At 28.2% G+C, this 25,784-nt stretch overlaps 1 protein-coding gene across 1 annotated transcript in view; it reads right to left on the minus strand.

Moving 5' to 3' along the window:
* The window catches only part of LOC114123427 (uncharacterized), a 38,445-nt gene extending 15,280 nt beyond the window's left edge, over positions 1-23,165 (minus strand). Inside the window, exon 1 of the mRNA XM_050203425.1 lies at positions 22,464-23,165. Coding sequence (XP_050059382.1) covers positions 22,464-22,554 — 91 coding nt within the window. The 5' untranslated portion in view covers positions 22,555-23,165. The remainder of the gene's footprint in view (positions 1-22,463) is intronic.
* Positions 23,166-25,784: the final 2,619 nt, after the last annotated feature.

Consider the following 25,784-nt stretch of genomic DNA (forward strand, 5'->3'; position numbering starts at 1 on the left):
AATATTATGTTATCCTCATCTGTTCAATCCATCTATCGTCTGAATGTTGAGATCAAGCTTAAACATGAATGGAAGTAGGGCATTAGGCGTGTGGTTTATTGTGGTCAATTTTTTGGACGAAGAATGTTGAATTCAGAAATCGTTTTTGTACAAGCTCGATATGGGAAAATTCAACAGCTGTAAAAAAGTTCCATAGGACTAATGTATATTCTAAAAAAGAATCTAAAAAAATAACTGTAAATAGCTTTAAGTGAGTCGAAGAATTTGTAATTCATTGTACAAGCACATTACATAGCTTAAGATTTCAGAGCTTGACCACAAATCACTTCAATATGGCAGTGAAAGTTCAAACCAGAGATGAAAGTAAGACTTTTAATATTATTAACTAATTCTAAACTCAAGCCATTAGTTTGTGTATTTGATTAAAAGCCAAAATCTAGTAAATGATATTATAGAGTGACAGGTTTCTGCATTAAATTTCAATCCGATTGAATTATACCACGGCACTCGTACAGTTAACCATCATAAATCATTAAATTATCAGTAAGCATAAATTATTTACAAGAAGATACAGACGTTTTTATACCATAAAAACGTATATAAAAAAATCAAAGTAATATTTACCTTGCTAGTGGAACGTATTAGATTTATATCACAGTGGTTTCAAGTGGGCTTATCATTATTAATACATCATATTTTTTATTAAAATTAAAAATATCATATTATATTATAAAAAACGATGGATATAATGAAAATTTAAATGAATATTATTTTTATTTTTAACTTCAAACTAACCGCACTTGACTCATCTTCAAAACTGTGGATAAGGATTTTTACATTTAATTTTATCTATGCCTATGCATTGTTACAGTGATCATGATATGTTATCGATTTTTTAGCCTTCTTAAATATTCTAGATTTTTTATTCCAGCGGATACAAAAGTGACTTACACACGCAAGGTGTTGGAATGAATATGGTTTCAGCTTAAGAAAATTATTAATGGCATTTTAATAAAAAAAAAAAAAATATTATTTTTTTATCATAAGCAATATTCGACCGATTAATTTCTACTTATGGATAGTGTCTATACACTATACAATATAACATCATATATTACATGGTATACAGTGTATGGCACATGCATATACATATTACCGTAGCCTACTTAATAAATTCTAAACACAAAATGTATATAATATATTATAATATATTTAGCTTAAGATAAACTTTTCGTGAGTCATGGGAATTTAAGAAAACCGCAATCCCTATAAAAAGTTTTGCTGCAAGAAATATGATTTTTAGTTTGTGAATATTGAATAGACGGCGGTGGTCTGGCCAAAAGCTCACAATTCTTTCATGTTAAACTCTACAGTATAATAGACGCTAAGTGAACATAGTATTTCTTCACAAATTATTACGAGAAAAATTGTTTGTATTTGGCGATGTTATCTTTGTAACATTACAATATGCCAATACCGTAGACTAAAATTAATAATAGGTAAATAAAAACATAAAAATATCATACTATTTATTTAATAATAATAAATTACCAAATGAAAATATTATAATTATACACTTAATTCATAAAATATATCTGTGATATTATTATGATTAGGTATATATAGATTCTTTAAAAACTGGCCAATGGCCAAATTTATTATTTTCTCGGAGACTTTTGTTTATACACTCATCATAGGCTTTTACAAGTTAAGTTTTTCTTTTGTGTTTTAACCAATTTGATTAAGTATACTTCCTATATTTTATGTTAATTAATATTGATGTTTTAACTATAATATTATTAATATTTAAAATAAAGTTTAAACCTTTCAAATAAGATATAGAGAGCAACCAGGAACCGGTTGTGAAAATTGTCATTCCATTATTTTAAACAACAATAATTATTATCCTGGATTAAATATATTATGTTACTTAATGTCAATTTAAAAATTAAACAAACACGAATTATATTATAGAGCAATAATTATATAATATGATGTATAGTGTATACAATATATTATATCAATAACCACGTTTGTAATTTGTGCTTGGTGGTATTAATAGACAAAAAGAAAATGGATCACAAGAATAAATTTCAACTTTTAAAAACCAGTATTAAAAAAAATCCAACGAAACTTAATATATATGTACATTCAATAAAAAAAATACGTAACATACTAGGAAGCAATCTCACATTTAGTGAATTTTGTATTGGAAAACTCTGGCCTACGTTTGAACATTGAGAAAAGTAAATACAAGATTTATAATTGGGCTCAAACCCGTTTACTATCTTATAGAAGAGCAACTTCGTTAAAAATAAATATATACATAGACCCTAATAGAAAAATTCCCAGTACACTTAAAAAACTTTAACGACGCATCTATTGATTTATGAAATTTAATTAAACTTTTAGAAACGCTAATCAAAGAAGTAAATTTATTTGACAAAATCACTTTAAATAATCGAGTTTTATTTCATTAAAAATAAATGAATTAAATGTACTGCAATATTTAATGCCAAACTTACTGATATAACCAATTTGGATTCAATAACCAATTTCATTTCATTAAATAACTACCTATCTCATTTCAAATATTTCTTTGTAAAATAAATAATGTTTTGTGCATATTTTTTGATAATTGGCTTCAACTCGCTACTTATTTATTATAAATATATTCATCATATAATAATGTATACCTACATAATAAAAATAAAATAATTATTTAAGACATTATTTGACATCATATTGAAAACTATAGGTAGTATTGCAGTTAAAAAATCAGAATTTTTGTTCAGATTTTTGTTAATTTCACTTATCTACCACTGTCATATTTTACATAACTCATATTTTTTTAATCGTAGTATAATATTATTTTTAAAACCAGTAGTTCAGATAATAGTATCACTAGTTGATGTTACATTAATATTAAAATTCTAGGTCACTTTTATTATTTGATAAAGAAATATTTAAATTTTTTAAGCTGTGATTTTAAATTTTGTAGTAAGTTACTCAATTGTTTACCCCAACTTTAACATTCAAGCTTTGTTATAGTTACTATATTTAAATATTTAAATATATCAAGTGAGTATATCTTTTATAATTTACAAGTCAGTGCACTTGAGAATTGATAACATTTTATCAATAAATATTATATCAAAATATTATGTCGAGAAGACGAAATTGATATAATATGTATTATTGTCTGTAGCTAATCTTTTGTTGTTGAACTTTTTGAGCTTTTTAAAATAACTATTTAATATTCTAGTATATATTTATTTTTTATTTTTATTTTATACCTAACTAATATTATATTATTGGTTCATGGATATTGACACTGTTCGTGGATATATGTTTTTTCTAGGAGCACAAAACGGTGGTTAATTATTCGTTTATCAGTTTTAATTATAGATTTATAAATTTTCATAGTGAAAAATATGATTGGTACTCATTACACGGCCATACGAACACCTACAAAATATGCCGATGCATTCACTTTTCATATTCCGTGTTGGGTGTGTTAAATGCAAAAAAAAAATTGGCAAGTGGGTAACGCTCTGAAGTACATTAGATGTCGAGTGGGTCACTATTGTGAATGTGTTCAATTTGAATTCAACAATATATCATTGCATACGAAAAATGGTTCAGAGTGAAAACGTTCCGTCGTCCTATATCACTAAGTGTAATTTCACATAGTAATATGTTATTTTTTATATAACTATTAAAGTCATTTATTTTACTATTAATATATGTTGATATAATTTATTATTTTCGAAAATATTACATTTATTATACTATCGATATATTATTATTATAATAATATTATATACATTCAAATATTCCATATTATCATATTAACTTTAAGCCCGAGATTTAATATTATTATATTTTTGTAATATCAATATAATGTAAGGGCCCACTACTACTTGAACTACCTGTTAGACACGCTTTCCACATACTTATAGCACTATTTCTACATAACATATTATGTATGTATATTGTACATAAAGTTTTTAATTTTAAAATATTAAAATATGGTGTTTTATTCTAGTCTTAATAATTGGAGAAGCGCATCGTAAATGTTGAGATGTTGGATTATTGAAGTGTACTTTCGCGGAGATTCGAATTGGAAAGTGAATCTGTACGATTTAATTATGGACGTGTAAGTAGTTTTCATTCACGTATAACCCCTTGCGTGAGTTTTTATGATTTTAAAAATTAAAAGTTAACGTTGAGATGCGATTAACCTACTGGTTTAATACTGACTATTCATTTACCAATCAAAGGAAATTTTGTGAACGATGTCATAACATATTGTACGCGTATATATCGTCTCATAGAGCGACAGATTACATTAAACCCAGCAAGTTTTTGAATTATTATATTTATGCACTGAATAATAGTTATAACGCTGGCATACTATACTTGCGGAAAACACGATCTACGTGCCATACATCTATATATTATGGGTGTGTGCCAAGGAGCGTTAAGGATTAAGATAAAATTATAATATAATTATACACGTAAAAACGCTTTTACAACACGTTGTAAATTTTGTACACGGTACGTTCAAAATTTAACTGGTCACGCCGTTTATTTGTTTGTCAATGACACAATATATTTTAATTCGTTATCAGAATAAATACACTTTTATGCACGATATTATTTCGACTCGTGCGTATCGGACGAATATAGGTAGTTTTTATTTTAATATTATTATTATCGTCATCACGAATTTTACATATTGTACAGTTTAGACGTTTTAACGTAACTACGAGTATATATACAATACGGTACACATTTGACCTCCCCCCATATAGTATTAATATACTCCTGATGATCGAATTCTAACTAGAAAATATTTTGTCGTCGTATAAAATTAAATAACCATCACGACGAGAACACTCATAGTTTTTTGCGAAAATATTGTCGTAAAAAGCTAAATAACACGTCAAAACGTCTTAGGGAACGAGTGTTGCCCGTTTAAATAATATGGGTAACTATACCTACTCTGCACTGTATTTTACAGGCATAACTATGCTTATACCGAAAATTCACAATTATCATTATATTCTAATATACGTGTACGGCGAACAGCTTGTAATAACGACGTGAGTTAAATCATTATTATTATTATTATTATTATTATTATTCGCGAAATCTAATCGTCTTTGACGGCGCGCTATGCCTGCAAATCTGTATATAGTCTTTGAAGTCGGCCGAAACTTTTGACTTTGTGTAGGTATGTATATAAAAACTACGAATAACAATTATAATAACAAAGACGGCGATGAGGCGAAATAATAATAATAAAACTAAATTACAGCGCACGCGCGCGCGCGCGTATAGGTAATAATAATGCGCCAGCAGTAGGTACCTACGCTTGCGCGTGTCGTACCTACGCATCGACATTCAATTTTGCGTTAATATGATTTCGCCATAGTTTTCGCGTGTCAGTGTATTCTAAAGTATAAGTGCAAATAATAATAATAATATTATAATAATAAACGTATAATATAATTAGCCGGCAGAGCAAATATTCACAAGGGTTAGGCGGTTAACCAACACGCGTGTGTGCAGCCAAAGTTTTCAATCATAATCCATAATATACGATATAAAGACCCGAAATTTGGGGTAATAGCAAGTTACGTTTACCCCGAGTGAACGGTCTGATGAATAATTAATTCCATCATTGGAATATTGTAATATTGTTATTATTATTATTATTATTATTATCGGCATCGTCGTTCGTGTTACGCGTGTAATCGAAAACTCGACGAATGGGTCTTAGGTGAATTATTTGAGATGTGCGAGCTAATCAAAGCGGAATTGTTGTGTGTATTTATACTCATAATAGATACGTAAATAACGTATCCACAATCACGTATAGTATTAAAATGTGTAGAATATATCTCAAACAGTGTTCAGTACTGATTCGAATCGAAACGTACGTTGTGCATATAAATCCTATACTCGCGGTATGATATTATTATTACAATATTGGGTCATTATCGGGCACAAAGTCTATTTCATCTAACGCGAAATAGGATTCGTGATTTATAGACGATTGTACATTATTGATGTTATTATAATTCAATTATCTATACAATAACGTATAATATTATGTTACAGGTGAGGAAGGAAATAGGACACTGTGCACAATGTTCGATTTTAATAGTAAATGTAGATAGGACAAAGTCTGTATTGAATAATGACCAAATAAATATGAACAAAGTAGATATCAAATGTTAAAGTCAGTAATAAGTGTATAAACTTGATCAAATAAAACAGTATTTATTTTTAGTTAAAAAAAAAAAAAATAATAATAATATATATATTATTTTAAGCACATACTATCTTATATCTATAATATATATTATTATTTTGTATAATTTAATGAAAACGTATACTGTCCTGTCCAGTATTATAATATGATACAGTTAATAATCATAATATTAAAACAATTATTAACGTATATTATATCTGTTGGTTGTTTTTTGTTTAATAATAACGTTCAATTAAATTTGCATTGCAAACAAATGATTTTGACTAGAGTAAAATACTTTGCCTAGAAATTTTCTCACTATTCATCGTATGTAATACGATTGACGTTGACAAATTATTATTTTAAAATCGTCTAAATTTATCAGATATTGTGAACAATAACAGAACTTTTTATTTTACTCGTAATAGGTACTACATGGAATATAGATATGATATAACGACGGTTCATCTGTTATTATATAGCTTCGAAAAATATTGCGTATAGGTATTGTTCGAGTTGTACACGTGTTATTGTAACGTAGAATGATTCAAATCGTTACAGACTTAATTTATTCGTTTAATTTTAAAGTCTTTGTCATTGTTTTTAAACAGTCGATTTCTCGGGTTTTGTCGGAATGGAACATATTATTATAGTATTAGCTTACATTAGTTTAAATAAACAAACAACATAATATAATTTGTATTCGACAAGTTAAAATGTAATTGCAGATATGTATACATTATTAAAATATTATAATAATATGCTAATCATTGTTATTATAAACAATAATGTCTTATATTTACACAGCCGACGCACTTATGATCAGTTATGTACCAAAAGTTAGCATTAACCGTTTGTCGTGAAGGATTTCACAAGTATCGACATTACAGACGTTCCAGCGGATCGTCTTAAAAATATTATATAATATACAAAAATTGACTGTTTATAAAAAGCGTTTTAATCTAAAAATATCCTTCTGCAGTAAGTAAGTTCTTAGCAACCGCGCGTAGTTAAGAAATGTAAGAAAAAAAGCAGAGGATAAGCTAAATTGAATAAAAGACTAATCATCTTTTTTTTCTTGTTAATAGTGATAAATAAATCAATAAATGATAATAATAATAAAAATACCCATAAATTATTTATTATTTTTTCAATGTATACTTTAATGTTTGTTACAGAACTGTGGGCAGTAAAATACTAAAAATGTAATTTTTGTGTAAATATATGTATGTATTCTATTCATACAAGACGAGGCTATTATAAAAACATTTAAACATATAACAGGAAAGTAAATTTCACGAATAGAAATCATCGGTATATGTTACATTGTCGCGAAACATTTATATTATCATCGTAGAAAAATGACAAACATTGTAATTCTATACAAAAAAAAAAAAAAAAAGTCTTTATAAATTAGTGCCAGCTATAAATTGCGTGTATTCGAGAGTATTGTCGCTATAATATACGTTTTTATATTATAAATGGTTTTTATTTTGTACAAAAGATAAGGTGTAATGAAGTGTCTTTTGTTGTAATTTATATACTATGTACCTACATTATACAAATGTATGTTTGCGCTTTTTATTTCATTTCACATTTCATTGCGATTTGCAACGAAAATGATTGTTGATACAGATAAATAGTATTTTAACAAAGTATTTCATTTATATCTGATATTGAAATACAATAATTGCGAACGTTATGCCTATCATACATGGCTATTTTAAATACGACCAAAGGTTATGTATTGTACGTTTTGTAGTTAAATCGTCTCAGATAACCAGAAAAAGAACAACTTTGAATATATTTTCAAATTTTGAATCTTTTGTATGAATACAATATAAAATGCTTGTGGCTTTCATTTTTTTTTTACATATATCGAAAATTTACTTAAGGTTCAGAATACAACATAAGTCTTTTCAACTGTTATACGTAATAACATAATACTAGTAAAAACAAATCATACAAATATAAATAGAATGAAAATTCCGAATAGCAAAAAAAAAACTGTTAAACCCCTTAGTTGACATAACCACTAAACAAAGATAAGAAGAAAATTAATAGGATTTTTTGTTTAAAAATTTTAATTTATATCGTTCAAAAGCGTTATAAATTCGACCAATAAATCGTGCTTGTAGGTTTATAATATTAACATCAGTTTATGTTTTTTTAATTATACTTTATATTTATCATTGACAATTTATAGTACTTACTACCAAATGTATAAGGTACTAAGTTATAAAAAATATTTATACTTTTATACCTAATACAGTAATACTTCCATAACCTTAGTATTATTTTATATTGACCAAATATTATTATATTGGTAGTTGGAACTTAAGTCATACATTAAATATACATTTTTTTTAGTTTGTATTCATATTATATTGGATTTTTTCGTTTCTAAACACGGAAACAAAACGTCAATAATATTAATTTATACAAAAATATATTATAATGGTATCGTGTAGGTGTATCGTATGTTTTATTCGATTTCAATGATATACGAGACGCCTAATGCGGTATAATGTACTGTCAAAACCGTAACTTCGTCATCATTTTTGTCGTCGAACGTTCACAGTAAATACAATTATTGTTATTTAATCGTCATTCCGTTCGAGAGGACGCGATGTCAATGTTTAAACGACATTTTACAAATATACATATTAACCGATTCGGACACACGCGAATATGTTTTCCGACTTGTTCTTAGTGTGTCTATATTACTATTCACTCTCGACGGTGCTCTTGAAACTCGTAACGCAGTCGCGTAGCACTTAGTACGAGCTTACCCCAAAAGTTCCATTCGGTTTAAATAGGGTCGTTAATCCACCTTGCGACGGCTCCGGCGAGGAGGGTTACGCGAACGGGCAAATTGGCACCCTCGATCGCCGTGCGGCACGCGTGAAGCTATATCAAAAGCTGAACGCGGCGCTTATATTATAATATAATCATTCGAAATAAAATATTCACTATACGCTATTGCGCATGTAATGCCATTTATTATTGATATTTAATGTACGCAGCGAATGTGTAAACGTTGTAAATTTTAATTATTAGCGATTACGAGACCATGAGTAGGCGTAGTTGAGCTAGGTTGATAATACATATTATACACATTATTATCATAAGACAACGTTTTCGGTCGTGATACAGTAAGAGTTATAACACAAACAAACGACTTGATCCTTCAAATCCGGATAAATCACTCGATGTACACAATAGGTTTTAAGAGTACTCCGTCATTGAGTAAACCACTGAAAAATATATAATATAATTAAATGTTAAACATGAATTCGATGATAAATCGTTTATTAAAAAAAAAAAAAACGATTCTGAATAAGAACACTCCGTTCAATATATTTCATTATTAGTATTATAAGTAAGTAGTTTGAGCTTATTTTTCTCTAGAACATCGCATATATTACAATATAAATATGATAATTATCTTTTGTGCTATTTAATTGTCATTATGAATCAATACCATAGAACTGCGTAAATATTTTAGTGATATAAATAACTGAAAATTATTAGTCTAAATAGTTTCAAAACAGCGCATTGTGTATTGAAAATAATGATTTAAGCTATGGTGGAATGTTTAAAGTTTCTATAATTAACACATTTTGATTTACAGGTTAATAAACATCGCTTTAGAAAAATAAAATACAATGTTATCGACATGAAAACATGCCTATCCAGTACGAGTGTGTTTATATTTTATGTGACACAAATTATAACGATAGTTTGAATCTTTTATTAGTCACAATATTTTAATGCTGTTACGTGGAAAAATACATAAAAAAAAAAAAATTATTCAATTTTACGATCTTCAAGCAAATATAATACACAGGTAATAGGTATGTATACTATAATATGGAAAATATGTTAACAAATATCGTTTTTCAATGGACTATTGTGGCAAAACATGAATCGTAAAATGTATATTTGTAATATCTATACAAAAATGTGTATATTTATACTGAAATTACATAAACGATGGCTTATGATAATATTATATTATGAAGTCGTTAATATTGAGACGAAAAACACGCATAGTCAAAATTGGCCACAATCACACTATAATTAAGCTTGTTATAACATAATTATAAAACATATTATATGCGTGTATACAAATTAAGAACTAATCAATCATCACACTTTAATATTGTGTTATTTCGAGTAGAATATGTGTCTAATTTAATTTTTGGCTATGGTTTATGTTAATGTATTAATGTTTGAGGTTATACCGAACAGAAGACATTATTGTCGTGCAATTTTAATTTCGTTTAATTAATTGCTATTATCGTCTGCTGATGTTAAATTCATTTTTTAATATCAAATAATTATTGTGTGTTTAATATTGTTAATTCATATAATCATATATTTATATATAATATCATGGGCATAATTACTATAGATTATAATAATATATTTTGTTCTAGGTAGTTTAGGGTGTGAATAATAAAGTAAAAGGAAATTGCTATGGGGGTAGATTTAAGATAGTTAAATGTATATTATGTTAAAAGTGTGCTATTTTCACAATTTTGAAAACAACCCTAACATTAATAATATAAATCCAGACCATAACATTATTGTATTTTGTAAATTGTATGGTTTTCAAATTTTTATAACGGAGTAGGTACCTATTTATGATCAATTTAAAATTACTTCAACACGTCAAATTGATTTTTATAACTTTGAAATTATAAAATTCGTTTATTCGTGGAAAGTTTTTTTAACGTGATTGATGACTTGTAGCGTTGTATACTATAAGATTAATAATATTGTCTGAATTGTTAGTTAAATTAACTCTGAGTGAGAATAATAAAATTTAAATGAAATTGGCACCGTTCAAGTGGGTACTTTGAAAACAAAAAACTTTTGAATAAAACACAATTGTTTATTCTATCATTGATTATTTGTAATAATATTAAGTCACTACAAAATCTACGTAAAGTTCGTTATTCGGCTTTCTTTATTTTCAAGTTATATTATAAGAATATAGTCATTAGGAAAAACGAAGGTTATTTTTAAAAACGGATTATAATACTATAAAAATATAATTATGTCTATTGCCTATATACATTAGTAATAGTCTTTCTATGGGGTTTTTTTTTTTGAGCAACTACTAAAAAATTCGAAAAATTAATTTAATCGTGTAAATGTCACATAATTTCATTTGTGTACAGTTTTCAATCTTTATTATATACATACGTACTATAACGTCAAACTTTTATCTAATCTTCGCTAACCTAAAATATATTTTCTGGAAAAAATAAAATTATACTCAGACATTCACTCGATTCACTATATTATTATCATATGATTATCTAAAATATTGTGTACACAACTTGTCATGCACTTAAATCATGTGTATAAAGTAAAGAAGCTTTATAATATAATTTAGAGGTTTTTGGAGATAGCTAATGCGCATAGCAGAGGTCTAAGCAACTGCTCCCCTCACCCCCCCCCCCCTAGACTGTCCATTTGGAAAAAAACTAAAATCTCGGCTAGCTAGAAAAACGCATTTCAACGAATAAATTATTTTTTTATAATATTATAATACACATAGTCGTGTGTGTATTATAATATATATATATATATACATTATTAAAATAGCACTATACACACATACGAATATTATATTTATATACAATATATAATAACGCTGAAAAATGTAAATGGCTATATTGTATATTTCACGAGTGCTTACGGATAGAAGGAGTTAGTGAGAAAGAGAAAAATGAAGAAGACGGTGGGTTAAAAATCTCTTAAGCGCATCAACCCGCATTCTTATCATTTCGCGTATCTAGCTGTGGTTAAATGGATTCACATTCATCCCGCTGCCACCCCGCCGCTGTACAGTTCTCTCTTTCCGAGATCCGTTAATCTCCGGTCCGTGATCCGACCTATCCCGTTCCCCTACTCCTCACGTCCTTTTTATCCTTCTCCACCCCCACCACCACCAACATTACTACCACCCCCACAACCGACTCCGTCTTACGTTCGCCTTGTACCCGTCTCCGTCGTCGTCTTCGTCGTCGTCGTCGTCGTCTCCATAATATCCTCACCCGTACTCCATTGGGTGTCATTCTTATCTGCCATTTTTAAGACTTAGCCAAACTAAGCCACAGGATACCACCGGTTCCCACACCTTGGGTAAATATTATATGTACTGCGTGCCCGCAGTCGCGGAGAGATGACTAGTTTATATCGTCGTCATCATCATCATCATCATTACCATCATCATCATCAACACCATCAATTCAGTTATAGTTTAGTAGTGGTGGAATCGGCAGGATAAACAAAAATAATATAATACACTAACTGACTAGAATTTTATTCCTCAAATAACTGATGGATAACAGTATGCGATAACTGATAAAACTTTCACCCTATGGACTTAGTAAATTTTATCAACAGATATCTTATATTGTTATGAATCAATACGTCATTAATTGATAGTTGTGGAACATGCGCGTTCATCATAGTGTTTAATATACGCAATCAACTCTGTTCAGGTCATCCGTTGATCGATAAAACATTACAATCGTAGAAAGTGTTCCAAAAACATCATTACATTTATGTTTAATAATTGGTAGTTTGTATATTATGACAGTATATCGTACAAAAGAAAACGTTTTTAATTCCCAGCCACAGTGCACTTAAATTGCAGGTTTCCACTTTACGGTTTTAGTTTTCTCTTCCACGTATCCAAAGATCATTTCGCAACACATTTCATGTACAATACATAGGTACGTTATACATATTATGTGCGTACAACAATATGAAATGTTATTTTTTCTTATAGGTCTATGCATGTCACCAACTGCATACGTTATTTTATGGTCCGTAACTTTGTGAACGTTTATAGATTTCCAACGAAACTTTCCGTTTTTCCCGGACCATATATAAAATATAATGTGTCACGTCGAGTTCATTGTAAAATCGACAAAGGGATAAAGAAATATACAGAATTTACCTTAGTAACTCGAAAAAAATGCAAATATTAGAAAATAAAATAATGAAGTGTTCAAATTTTCTATAACATAAAAGGTTTCCTTTGAACTGTGTTAATGTGCATACAATGAAACTGCAGTTGCTTGTAATTAACTATACAAATATAGCAAAAAGTTCAATTTATTATGATACACAAGCTGTAAGCTGTATATTACGTACATAATATGTTTATGTGTGATGGCGTTTTTTATATGTATATATTATATCATATTATAGGTATAAAATATAATAATATAAACATTATGGAATTCTTTCAGTCAAAGTTATTTGTTTACGGAGCGTACTTGTTGTGTTGTAAAAACGTAATAAATAATAATTTTTCCACTCAAAACACATTGTTATTTTGAAATCTCATATTTCGTTAGAAAAATAATTTTCCAAGATGTACACAGATATATTATATTAAATGCATTTTGCGTCTATAAAACGTTTCGAAACTTGTATATTTTACTTATATATTTTAATATGTTATTTATACGCTCTAAGAATGATTTTATAAACACGGTCTATAAGAACTTTGGATTGTGTTCACCGTACCGACACTAGAATCGTATATAAATTGAATATTATTTTTTTCGATCGTTATTACTTCGTAAATTGTTTGAATTTCAACGTCATAATATGTCTTTTGCTTCCCTAATTATTGTGAATTATTAAAATACGATTATCTATTTATTTAAAATTAACAAAACTTATTACACCGTATAAAACCGTATAGTTTCTATGAAATATAAATTTTTATCATGCGATCGATATAAATCTGATGTTTTTATTATTATTATTATTATTATTATGGAAGACTTAAACTTAAGTATTATAACTATACCGCAGTATGCGAAGAAATTTTGTAAACCTTCAACACAATTATTGAATGCGATTATAAGCGCACGAATTACGCATTGGGACTGTGCTCAACGAGACTATTAATTTAAATTAATATATGAATATATAGTATTATATTATTAGGTAAATAATATATCATATGGTTATCGTAACAAAGTGAATAATTCCGTTAAGCCACAGTGTTTTAAATTAAAGTTAATATATAACCAAAGGGCGGAACACTCTGTACACGTCAGTTGGCTCCAGACCGATTACCGCTCACACTCGCTCACACTCGATACTGATATTAAATAAATACGCATACACGATTTAATATGGCCATACACATGTAAGCATACACAATATATTGTATTTTATTACTTTATGCTAATATCGAGTAAATTGAAAAATGTACTTCACCTTAGAGAACGTTCGTTTATTTTATTTTTTTTAACAATTTCTTGACTCGTGTCTGTACCTATAAATTATGTACAAAATATAATATACAAGCTGAAGTTGTCGAATAACACCCAATAAAAGAATATAAAAACGAAATAATAATAATGTACACAACGTTGTGTAATATAATACGAGTACGGTGAAGTGAGAAAAATATTTTAAATTACACATAACAGTACCTATAATATAATACCATAGGTACTCGTCTGAATGAAATTTATTAAATTTATATTGACAATAAGACATCAACTGCGTTGTTATTACTTATTAGCTAAATATTAGTATGTTATACAATTTAGAATCATAAAAAAAAATTAACATTTTTGTTTTTGCTTTTTTTATAATATTCTTATACATAAATCTCTTTGAAGTTTTATTTCCTCCTGAAAGATTTTTATTTTAAAATAATATGGTGTTTACCAAACAAATATTACGATTTATTGGATTTATGTCTACCTACGCTGAGTTTTGGATAATTTGAAGAATTAGTTCGGATGGTAGTAAGTAGGTACATTAGTTTTCTTTCATACAAATTATTTATAACTTAAATTGATTTGTAATAAATTTGAAGAAAATAGTTCTTATGTTCAACATGAAACGATGATCGAAACGTTGCAGCGTGATTTGTAAGAAGAGGTTATGTTTTATGAGTGACATTTATTTTTGTTTTTAAATAATATGTTAGCATTGCTGTGTTAATAATTTTGCTTAATATATTATAACGTTACATTTTTAAAAATCTATAGTAAATCGTAAAAAGCTCGTTAACGGTGTATTCTCAAGTAGGTTTTTTTTTTCAAATTTTACGTACAACGTAAACGAGAATGTTTACCAGTACCAGTTTCGTAGAGTAGGTTAAAAAAATAAGCCTGCATTGAAGATGAAAAACACTCAACATTGTTCGGAAAAGTCGTGAGTGAATAATCTACACCATAATGATTTTATTTTATTTTAGAGAAATAGTAATATATATTTTTAATATCATTGTAACTTAATAAAATAAAATCAATGAAATCGCCTAGATTAATGCAAGAAGGTCGATCGCATACATCGACGTAATTGAAAGCATTTGCGCTAATCAAACCAACCGTAAGTTTTTATTTTAAGCGAACGTTTTACATTTATATTTTATATAACAATAATATTACTTCAATTTTCACTAGCTACAAACGAATAAGTGATTGTAATTGTTTCTTATTTTGAACGTTGTACCTATTTTGTTGTCAGTAATTTTTCCCGTTTACTCGTATCGTACAAGTCTAATAATGTATTTGTCGTCGAGTAATAGTTACATATATTGGTCGTTCACTGATCGTGATAAGTACTAACATTGATTCTCAACGACTGAAACAAGCTTTATACAATGAACTGTGTAATTTTCTTTATATATATACGTATAAAGTCCAATGGAATTCGTTTGATAATAAAGCCCGGAATCGATTACCTGCATTTTACGGTTTTGGCAATGTGCTGCAGATTGGCGTTACTCTGCAGGTTAATTAAATGTTCGAGAGTTGATGTTTTTACATATAAAAATATATAATATAATATAATATATATTTTATATAAATATATATTTGTATATTACATTATGTGGCAAGAGCTTGTGAGTAGTTTGTTTGTGACGTTTGTGTGTTTTATTTCCGTAAAAATATCATTACCTATAAATATTCGATAATTGTGGTTTTAAAACTGTATCGTTCACTCTGATTTACTATAATATTATGTAAAGCTTAGGCCTTGATCAACGTTATTATATTTTTTAAATCATTTTGTTAATAAATAATATTAAACAAATAAATATAATAACATTATAAATACATTAGTATTTTAAAGAATATATGAAATACAACAATACTTACTACAATTTTTTTGGTAACGTTAGATCATTATTTTAATTGCATATCGTGTGCACTGATACACTATACATAGTTGTATATTGAATCGGTGTATATAGTAAATAATCTGTTGTTCAAGTATATAGTTGGATTATTGATAAGTGAATAATGCAGATATCGTAGTATATATTATGGATCGAGAAATATTTTTTAATTAACAATGCGTCAATAGTTGGTTGATCCCAATATTAATCAATCCAATATAGACCATAGACAGCCAGACAGTTGTGAAAATAAATAAAGTCTGAGAGTAAAAATAACTTTCTATAGGTTTGTTTTTTATTATTTTATTTCGAAACCCCATTAATATTGATTCTTAAAATAAATACCAATATTATTTTAATACTAAAAACAGTTACTAAAAAAATGTTGTAAATACAATTTTGTTTTTAATGCGAGTCACGACAACTAGATTAATAGAAATAATAAGTGTCGTCATTTATTTATTCTTTTGGTTCGTTACACTCGATTCAGAGTAGGTATAACAACAAGATCGAATTTTATGTTCAAAATAAACGACGTGATTTCAAATAGTATGATTGATGAATACGATTAATAATATCATGCTGACGACGTTTCGTTTACCGTAATGCATTGTACGCAACAGTAAATAAATATAGAATAATATTATGTGTACAAGAAATTACACGGAAAAAAAACATTTGGAAATGTCGTTCCAAATCAAGTAGATTTGACTATTGTACGGATCGCGCATTATTCAACATTTAAACGGCACATGAGTTATTATTGTATTCATATAGCATATGTAGATATATGTGATATAAGCTGACGTTTCGAGTTATTTTAATGTCAACCAAAAACGTATTACCGCGAATTCGAGAAACAAGAGAAAAGCGAGATAGAAACAGTCGAGAGAATTAAATACGTTTTTCTTTGAAAATAATACGTTCCATACTTTTAGAGTATTAGTTCTAAAACGGAATAAATTTTAATGCATGTTTCAACGGCACCTATACATTTTGTTATATAAACATTGTTTAAAAACATGAAATTAACGTTAAAATATTAGGTATGTTTAGTAGATCTTATCATGCACAGTGCGTAAAAAAAATATTAACTTTATAATTTGTGTATTGAAGATAAACTGCTAATAATCATAATAATAATAATAAAAAAATGATAAAAATTTAGAAACAATTTATTATGACACAATAGCTAATAAACAATATTCTACACAGACGGGCAATCGGTCAGTTAACGTTCATTATCCATACATCGGAGATGAGCTACATACTCAAGTTGTACTATCGTCGTGACCATTTTATGTCCATGTATAAATAATTCTTCTATTATTTTCTACTTCATGAATACACGATTATGAAGATATTTTTCGTTCGTATCACATTTACAGTTAAAAAAGTAAATAATTTATAATAATATATGTTCAATAATTATTGTCACTAATGTAATTATTTCTCTTATTTCCATCTATTACTATAAAATATCAAATATATAACATATTATTATTGAATTATAAAATAAAACAAAAATATTTAAAAACCAAAAATGATTTATAGACAGTATCAGAAAAGATTATATACACAAGTTTATACACCAAAGCATATTACGTTATGTGTATTAATATTGACTCTGCACTCAAGCTTATCCCGAAATTGTGAAAGTGAGTGATAGTGATACTGGTGTGTGTGTGTGTATGAGAGAGCTTTGACAAAACAATAATAATTTAAACGATAATCCTTATACGCAGTAACAGACGTATAAGCTAAGAAAAGGGACACTAGATAACTAATATAATAACTCAAAACTCATTTGACATAATATAAGGTTTTTACCGTTCAACTGTAGTTTATCCTCGTGTAGGTACGCTTATCTATATTTATCTGGAAACAATTATAAATTCCATTCAGATTTGCTCAAATTTTCCATAAACACGAAAACAAATAACTATGTTTATACCTTTTGATTTCAATCGACAAAAAACTAATAGATATAATATATTTTAGGAATAATTTGGCGCCCTAAATATATAAAATAACCCGATTGTTTTCCAAAAATATTATTAAAAACGTTTTTAAAAATACGGATACCGCAATAATTATATAGTTATAATAACGATAATAATACGATGATTTTAATTATCCGACAAAGCGATAGATAATAATTTCCGTATCTATTCGATAAAACGTATATACCATTACTAAACCGAAGTATATTTACTGATCGGTTCATAGTTGACTGTTCTGGATTTTGTTTTTCATGTCACAAATCAACCATCACAGTACTATAATTATAATTCCTCTATTATACCATAGAATAGTATATTATTATTAAATTAAAATACGCTATTGTTGAAGCGGCCCCTAACCTAACACATTTGTATACACGATAAATTTATAATAATGGGATAACGAACTTTTCTATTAAGTGCCTACACATTATTATATAATATGCAGCTTATTCGTCCGTATAATAATAAATTAAAATATATTGGTTATCGCCATAATCTGCCCTGTATTTTTTATTGTTATTATTATTATTTTTCAATATTAAAACGTTCAATAATAATATTCATTTTTTTATAGTTAGTTATTTGTTTCGGCGTGTATGTTACGGTTTATCGTTTCATATACAACGATTCACGTGTATAATAATACTATGGTCGTTATGTTTTGAATCTCTCAACTATAGATAGTACAAAATATTATATAGGTACCTACGTCGTAAAATTGAACACATCAGTGCAAACTAGCTCTTGCTGTACGCAACACAACGGCATTTTTAAATAAGATAACTAAAAAACGGTGAGTCGTAGTCTGAATAATGTTGCATGTATTATAGTTATTTTAATGTTTTTTTTTTCTGACGTTTTCACTTGTGAATATGCTGTGATTTACAACGAAAGATAATAATATATGTTATTGTTGTACCGTGTTATGTTTAACTCGCGCACACGTTAAAATTATTTACTTAACGTCGATGTGCTGTACAAAATGAATATTTTTAGTGTACGCACCCGATGAACGACGGACGAAGGTATATATACGTTTCACATAATAAATAATGTTGATAAGACTGGCGATCGTTTAAAAACGATTTCTGCATTGCTGAGAAAAAAATTATACGACAAAATGTATATTATATTATTACCCCGTAGATAGAAATAATATTATAATATCAGATTATTACATTAAATTGTAACGTTGTACAAAGTCTAAAATTAAAAAAAAATATGTATAAAATATTATTCAAAAAAATAAAAATAATACAGCATGTGGTTATAATGCAACTATAATCTAATACGCCTAAAGAGAAATAATAATATAATTTTAAAATCCTTGTTAAAATTTACACCACACCCTCTGTATATACTTGAACGAATTTTGTAAAAAATATTTACAGAGGGAAAAAATATTGTAATATTAAAATATTTTAGCGAGGAGTTTTTATTTTCATAATATTATATATTTGAACCAGCGACGACGATTAAATTGGATTCTGTAAAGCGGACAGACGAGACTACATATATATACGTATATTATATTATAATATATAATGCGTATAGAATTATTTCAGTATTTTCATAAAATTTTAATTTTTGATAAATAGATTTTTCAGTAAGTATAGTTGTCCATGAAATCGCTAAGTGGATTGCCGAATAAATAATAACTCATAATACTATGATTTCTTCTTTTTTTTTTTTTTTTGTTTAAATATTTGTGATTTAAACTTTTAAATAAAGACACTTATTATTTGCAATTTTGTATATATGTAGTGTTACGCTCAAGTTTCAACGCACGTTGTATGTATTTTATTTATCCATTCGACAATTAATACAAAACAAATAATTTTTAAACCATTTCAAAGAAATAAAACTGATGACGTAATAATATTTTATAATAATAAATATATAGATACAGAGATGATAAATGTATTTATCTTTGAACAACCATTGTATCAATGAACTGTAAAAATGTATAGTATACATATTATAATACATACCATAATATTATCATGTTAATTTGTATCTTTCCTTTGTTTATATTTTAAACGCTAATTTTTTTCTTCGTAGATTTATTTCTAGATATTTATTTTGTATTTATAATTTGCGTTTTTGAGGAAACTTATTTATTTTATTTTTTTTAAATTTCAAGCGGTAAGAAAATTAAAAAAAAAAAAAAACTATATAATTCAATAATTAATACAATTTCAACCAGTCTGTGAAGTGTAACGTTTATTTAATAACTGACAAAAAGAAAAAAATAATATAATAACGTTCTAATATTTTAATTAAGTCGTGAAAAATGTTTATCTTTTATATATTTTAATTTCTATTATTATGCAGCTATTAAATGTAAGTATTTCATACCAGAGAAAAATAGCTCACTTTTCATCTAAAACAGATTTAACAATAGTAAAAAGATAAAAATATAGTAGTTATATATAATAATATAATATCGTATCCCTATATGGTGCAACTGCATATATTACGTTATTAACATAAAGTGTTGAAGTGCACACAAAACGATTCAGATTGTCTACGACTACCTATAATGCTCGTCCCTCAGATGTGTCCACTTGAGCTCGTCTGTAATAAATGCCCTTAAAGCACCCACTATAACCGAGAAGAGCGTACTAATCGTGACGTACGAAAGTGGAAAATTTATCGTGAAAAGTGGTTATTATGAGCCAAGATACGCATAATAATATAATAATAATGTGTGATAAAATTATATATGTATAGGCACTTAGCACGTGTGTATATTTATATATGTATATTATTTAAAAGTGTGATTTTCCTGAATCGGCTGAAGTCTTCGTGGTACGACATAGCATAAAATCTAGTCTTACTAAAATGGTATAATATTATATTCGTTTATTCATTTTTTTTAAATATATAATATGAAATCGATATTTATTTATTTTTAATAATATTATAATATTGTTAGTTTTCAGATATTATAAACTGGCTTAATCTTTGAAGTCGTCGAAATTATTTCGTTATCGGATAGCCACGGTATGTGTCCTAAAATATAAATGAATACCCGTATAGGCGTATACCAACATACATACTTTATATTATACCATTATGATATTTTATTAAGTTGTAGTGTTTTATCATTTCAAAATTCAAATTTTTACTTTAACATAGGGGCGGGTTCTGAAAGTCATTACTTTCTTTTACCTAGATGATAATAATATGTTCGTTATCGTTATGACACATTACGTCTTATATACAATATATTTACGTATAACTATGTCACGTAAACGTAAAGCAGGTACCTAAAAGAAGGTGTCTATAGGGTTATACTCGCATGGTCAAGCCATTGAGGGGAGTCGATTAATGTAATATTATTAATTCAAGTTGATCAGACTACCTATAAGAATATATTTCGAAAAAAAAAATCACGGTGAACAAGAATGTATATAAAAACCTAGGTACCTACTTATATTATTTTGTGTAAACTTATTTTAAGTTGTTTTAAAATTACAGTGTATGGATGTCACTATTAATATTATGACAGCCAAAACTGATAGTCATAGGCATATGGAAAATTATAAAATACACACCTGATTTTTTTTTTTTTTTTAATACTAGATAGATAATGAGCTTAAGTGAACATGTAATATCGATAATATTGAAAATTACTTAGATCAGAAACAAAATTATCATTAGTCAAATTTATGAATTTAAATTTGACGACATATTGGGTATAGACAGTTGTAGGTCTACTCTTCTATACGACATTCGGTTTATAATAATAAAATTCACAATTTTTGTCGACAAGTTGTTAAAAATAATAATATTATGTTGTCTGAATTAATTATAATAACAACTGTAATTTAATTTATCGATTTTAGTTTTTAACGAAAGCTATTTTGTTCTTATCAGGTTTATTTTGATCGTAAATATACGAATTATATTTGTCATTTTCAGACTTTGATGATCGATCGGTCCCATTCGTCTCGCGGAGGTCTAAACAGAGGTAGATCGTTTCGAGCACAAAATAAATGACACTCACCCGAAACCAGAGCCAACAGCACTGCGATCAGACAAATCAAGGCGACGGGCCGAGGTCTCCTGGCCGTCGGGGTCGTCCGAGGCGGCTCCATCCGAGGCGGCCGGTTTCCGCGCGGCAGACACCACCGCTCGAGTGTGTTCGGTCACCGCGACAGACACCGGGCGGACGCGTCAACACTCAACTATTTTAGTTATACGATAACGGACGCGACCGACCACCATATACCGGGTATTCGGTCGCCTCTATGCGGTACGGTCGCGCGAAACGTAATCGAAAACGGAGACGAAAATCAAAAAATAAAAAAAAATTTAAAAAAACAAACAGACACCACACAACTATAAATCTCGATGGTCGTGCGGCACGTTACGCGGAGATATTTTTGGGTATGCGGTGCATGTGCGAACGCGATCGTACTCCGTTCGCGTACCGGCACAGTCGGTGTTAACGCCGTTTGCGCTTTCAGTACGGTCGCCGACGTGGTACTGACACTGAAGCAGCAGCGGCAGTGGCAATTCGAGCGCACCGCGTCTGTGCGCTCCGCTCCGGCCGGACGGTGTTGGGCGAGAGGCGAGCGCCGGAGGGAAAACGTCGACGCCGCCGCTGACAGACGGAGACGAGAAAAAACGAGATCGGCGGACCGAGCACACGCGTAGTCACGTCATTATATGTATCATCGTCTATACGCTCGTAATATATTAAATAGTCGTGCGTCGGTCGCGTCGACGTCGGAAAAACTGCCGGTCGGTCTTTTCTTCTGTTTCGCATCGCGACGGGTGACTTTTATAATATGCACGCAGCGCTCGCGTACGTTAGTTGTTCATCTCAACGATTCGATTTCACCCCCTCCCGATTTTTCTTCCATCGACCCGGCGATTTAATGTTATAATACACTATACACGACATGATTATGATGCCCTTCGCCGGAATTAATATCGTATTAATATTATTAATGGGCCACAATACGCAGTACAGCACCGTTGCAATAATATTGCCGTGTTATACCTAATGCTTATATAGTCTTGAAAATTTCAGTCGTACTTTAATATAAATATAATATTATAATATGATTAATCGAGAGATTAATCGTACGCGTTTCCATATTATGTATATTTATCTACATGTGCTGATTTACTGGATAATACAGTAAAAATGTATGATGTATAACCAAAGTAAATCAAACGATATATATGTAATAATTATGTAACTTATATTGTATCCTATTCTTAGTGAGTTATAACTTATTTTCGAGTTCCTATAAAAGTAGTTTATTATAGGTTTTTTAAAGGTATGCTTTTTTTTTTACACGCAGTTAATCTATATCTAAGTCGATTTCTTTAAAACGAAAATATTTTCAAAACATTATATATTATATTCTTTAAATGCTTTATAGTGTATTATTTAGAACAGGTGTCCCAACCTTTTGTAGTTGACAAACCAATTTACACATTTATAGGGATCCACCAAAAGACAAAAAAAAATTTTTTTTTTCGTTTTTTTTTTTTATAACTAACATATCATGATATATTTTATTAAGTAAATATTATTAATTTGAAATAGCAGTGTGATTTCCGTCGCTTATATTTATTTCTATTTTTCGTCATACTCTATAGGTTAAAAAAAAATAAAAGCATGAAACTATAGACTTTTTCCTGGACGTAACTTGTATTAATACTGAATGGCTTGGTTCATTATGTGTTTATTTTTTCTCAACGAATTTGTTTAGTATAATAACAATTAATAACATAACCTATAATGCGGTTCAACATATATTCTACTCGTATATTATATATACACTTTTCATATAACATAAAGTAGTTACTAGTTACCCCTCCACTGTTTAAAATTGTCACGGCTATATATACATAGAACGAAAACGAAGTTTTTTAGACGGTTATTATACGATATAGTGTGTTAAAGAATTAGAGCAATCGTCGCACAAAACTTAAATCAAAGTTATTACGTGGTTGGTGACATCTTATACTCGTGTTGTTAACTTAAGCGGACGTCATAAATGTCATCGCGGTTGTAGAACTATAATTATGACTATCATTGTTATTATATTTAATGTGGCGTGTGTCACAGGCGCGTTCAGCAACACTTTTAGACTGACCCAAAAAAATGAAAAATCTCATGGCATACGACTTCCTCATTATTATTAAAATACCACGGAATAAATATATATATATGTATATATTTAAATCTGGAAAACGAAAATAGAAAGTAAATTCTTGATCGATTTCAATAAGTTTCTCCGCAAGCAAGTGGTATCCAGGAGTAATATTATTAAGGACTAAAATAATATTTATTTTATTTTCTTTAGCGATTAAAAATAAAATCAACTGTAGTCGAAAGAAACACTAAAAACATATTTTAGTTTCAGTTTGGTATAATTATCTGATTTCATGTTCCATATTCGTATAAAAAAAATGCATTAATAATTTTATTTTCGATCCGTCTCATTAAAACCGAAATTCAGGAAATCATTATGAATATTGAATAGTGCATAATGTAAATATGCATTAAAGGTACCTACATCATTATAGAATACCATCATTATTTTAAATTTATCGGTTAAGTTATCATAGCTAAGTATTCTTAAATACGTCTGAGTTCCGATAACGAATAATTTACTCAATACTCATTACACAAATTACATAATAATCTACGGTATATTAAATTATATGCGTTTGTGAATTGAAAATTTCGAGCACTAAAAATAATTATGTAACTGTAAAATGTATTAAACCTAGAATCATATAAAGATATATTATAATGGTACCTACACATAGCATGATTTAATGATTTAAAACCACTTGATTCTTTAAACATAAAAGCATCCTTGTTCATAAATTCTAGTTAACAATCATTTTTTTTTTTGTATTCATTACCCACAGTATAATTTTGAATAAAAATAAAGAGGACGTTTTCGGTTTTTTATACTGCGAAGTTGATTATAATTGGATTTTATAATTTATAGTAATATTGTACGATACGTACAAATGTACAATAGATTTTAGCTCCAAAATTAAATAATTTAATTTAAGATTCTTTTTACTATTTTGTTTGAAGGGATTCAATAACCATATTTTCCTGAAATAATCTAGAACAAAATTATATTTTTGTTAAGTACATATTTTAAATATTTTCATATTCATAAAAAGATAGCAGATTCGAAAAAAAAAGCGGGTAAATGGGTACCGCTTTGCTGTATATACGGTGAGTTGTGGATCACTATTATATACTATAGGACTGTTAAATTTTAATCCAATGATAGGTATCATTGTATACGAAAAATGATTCTGAACGAAGATGATTTTTCAG

This window comes from Aphis gossypii, chromosome 3 (assembly GCF_020184175.1).
Source record: "Aphis gossypii isolate Hap1 chromosome 3, ASM2018417v2, whole genome shotgun sequence".
NCBI lineage: Eukaryota > Metazoa > Arthropoda > Insecta > Hemiptera > Aphididae > Aphis > Aphis gossypii.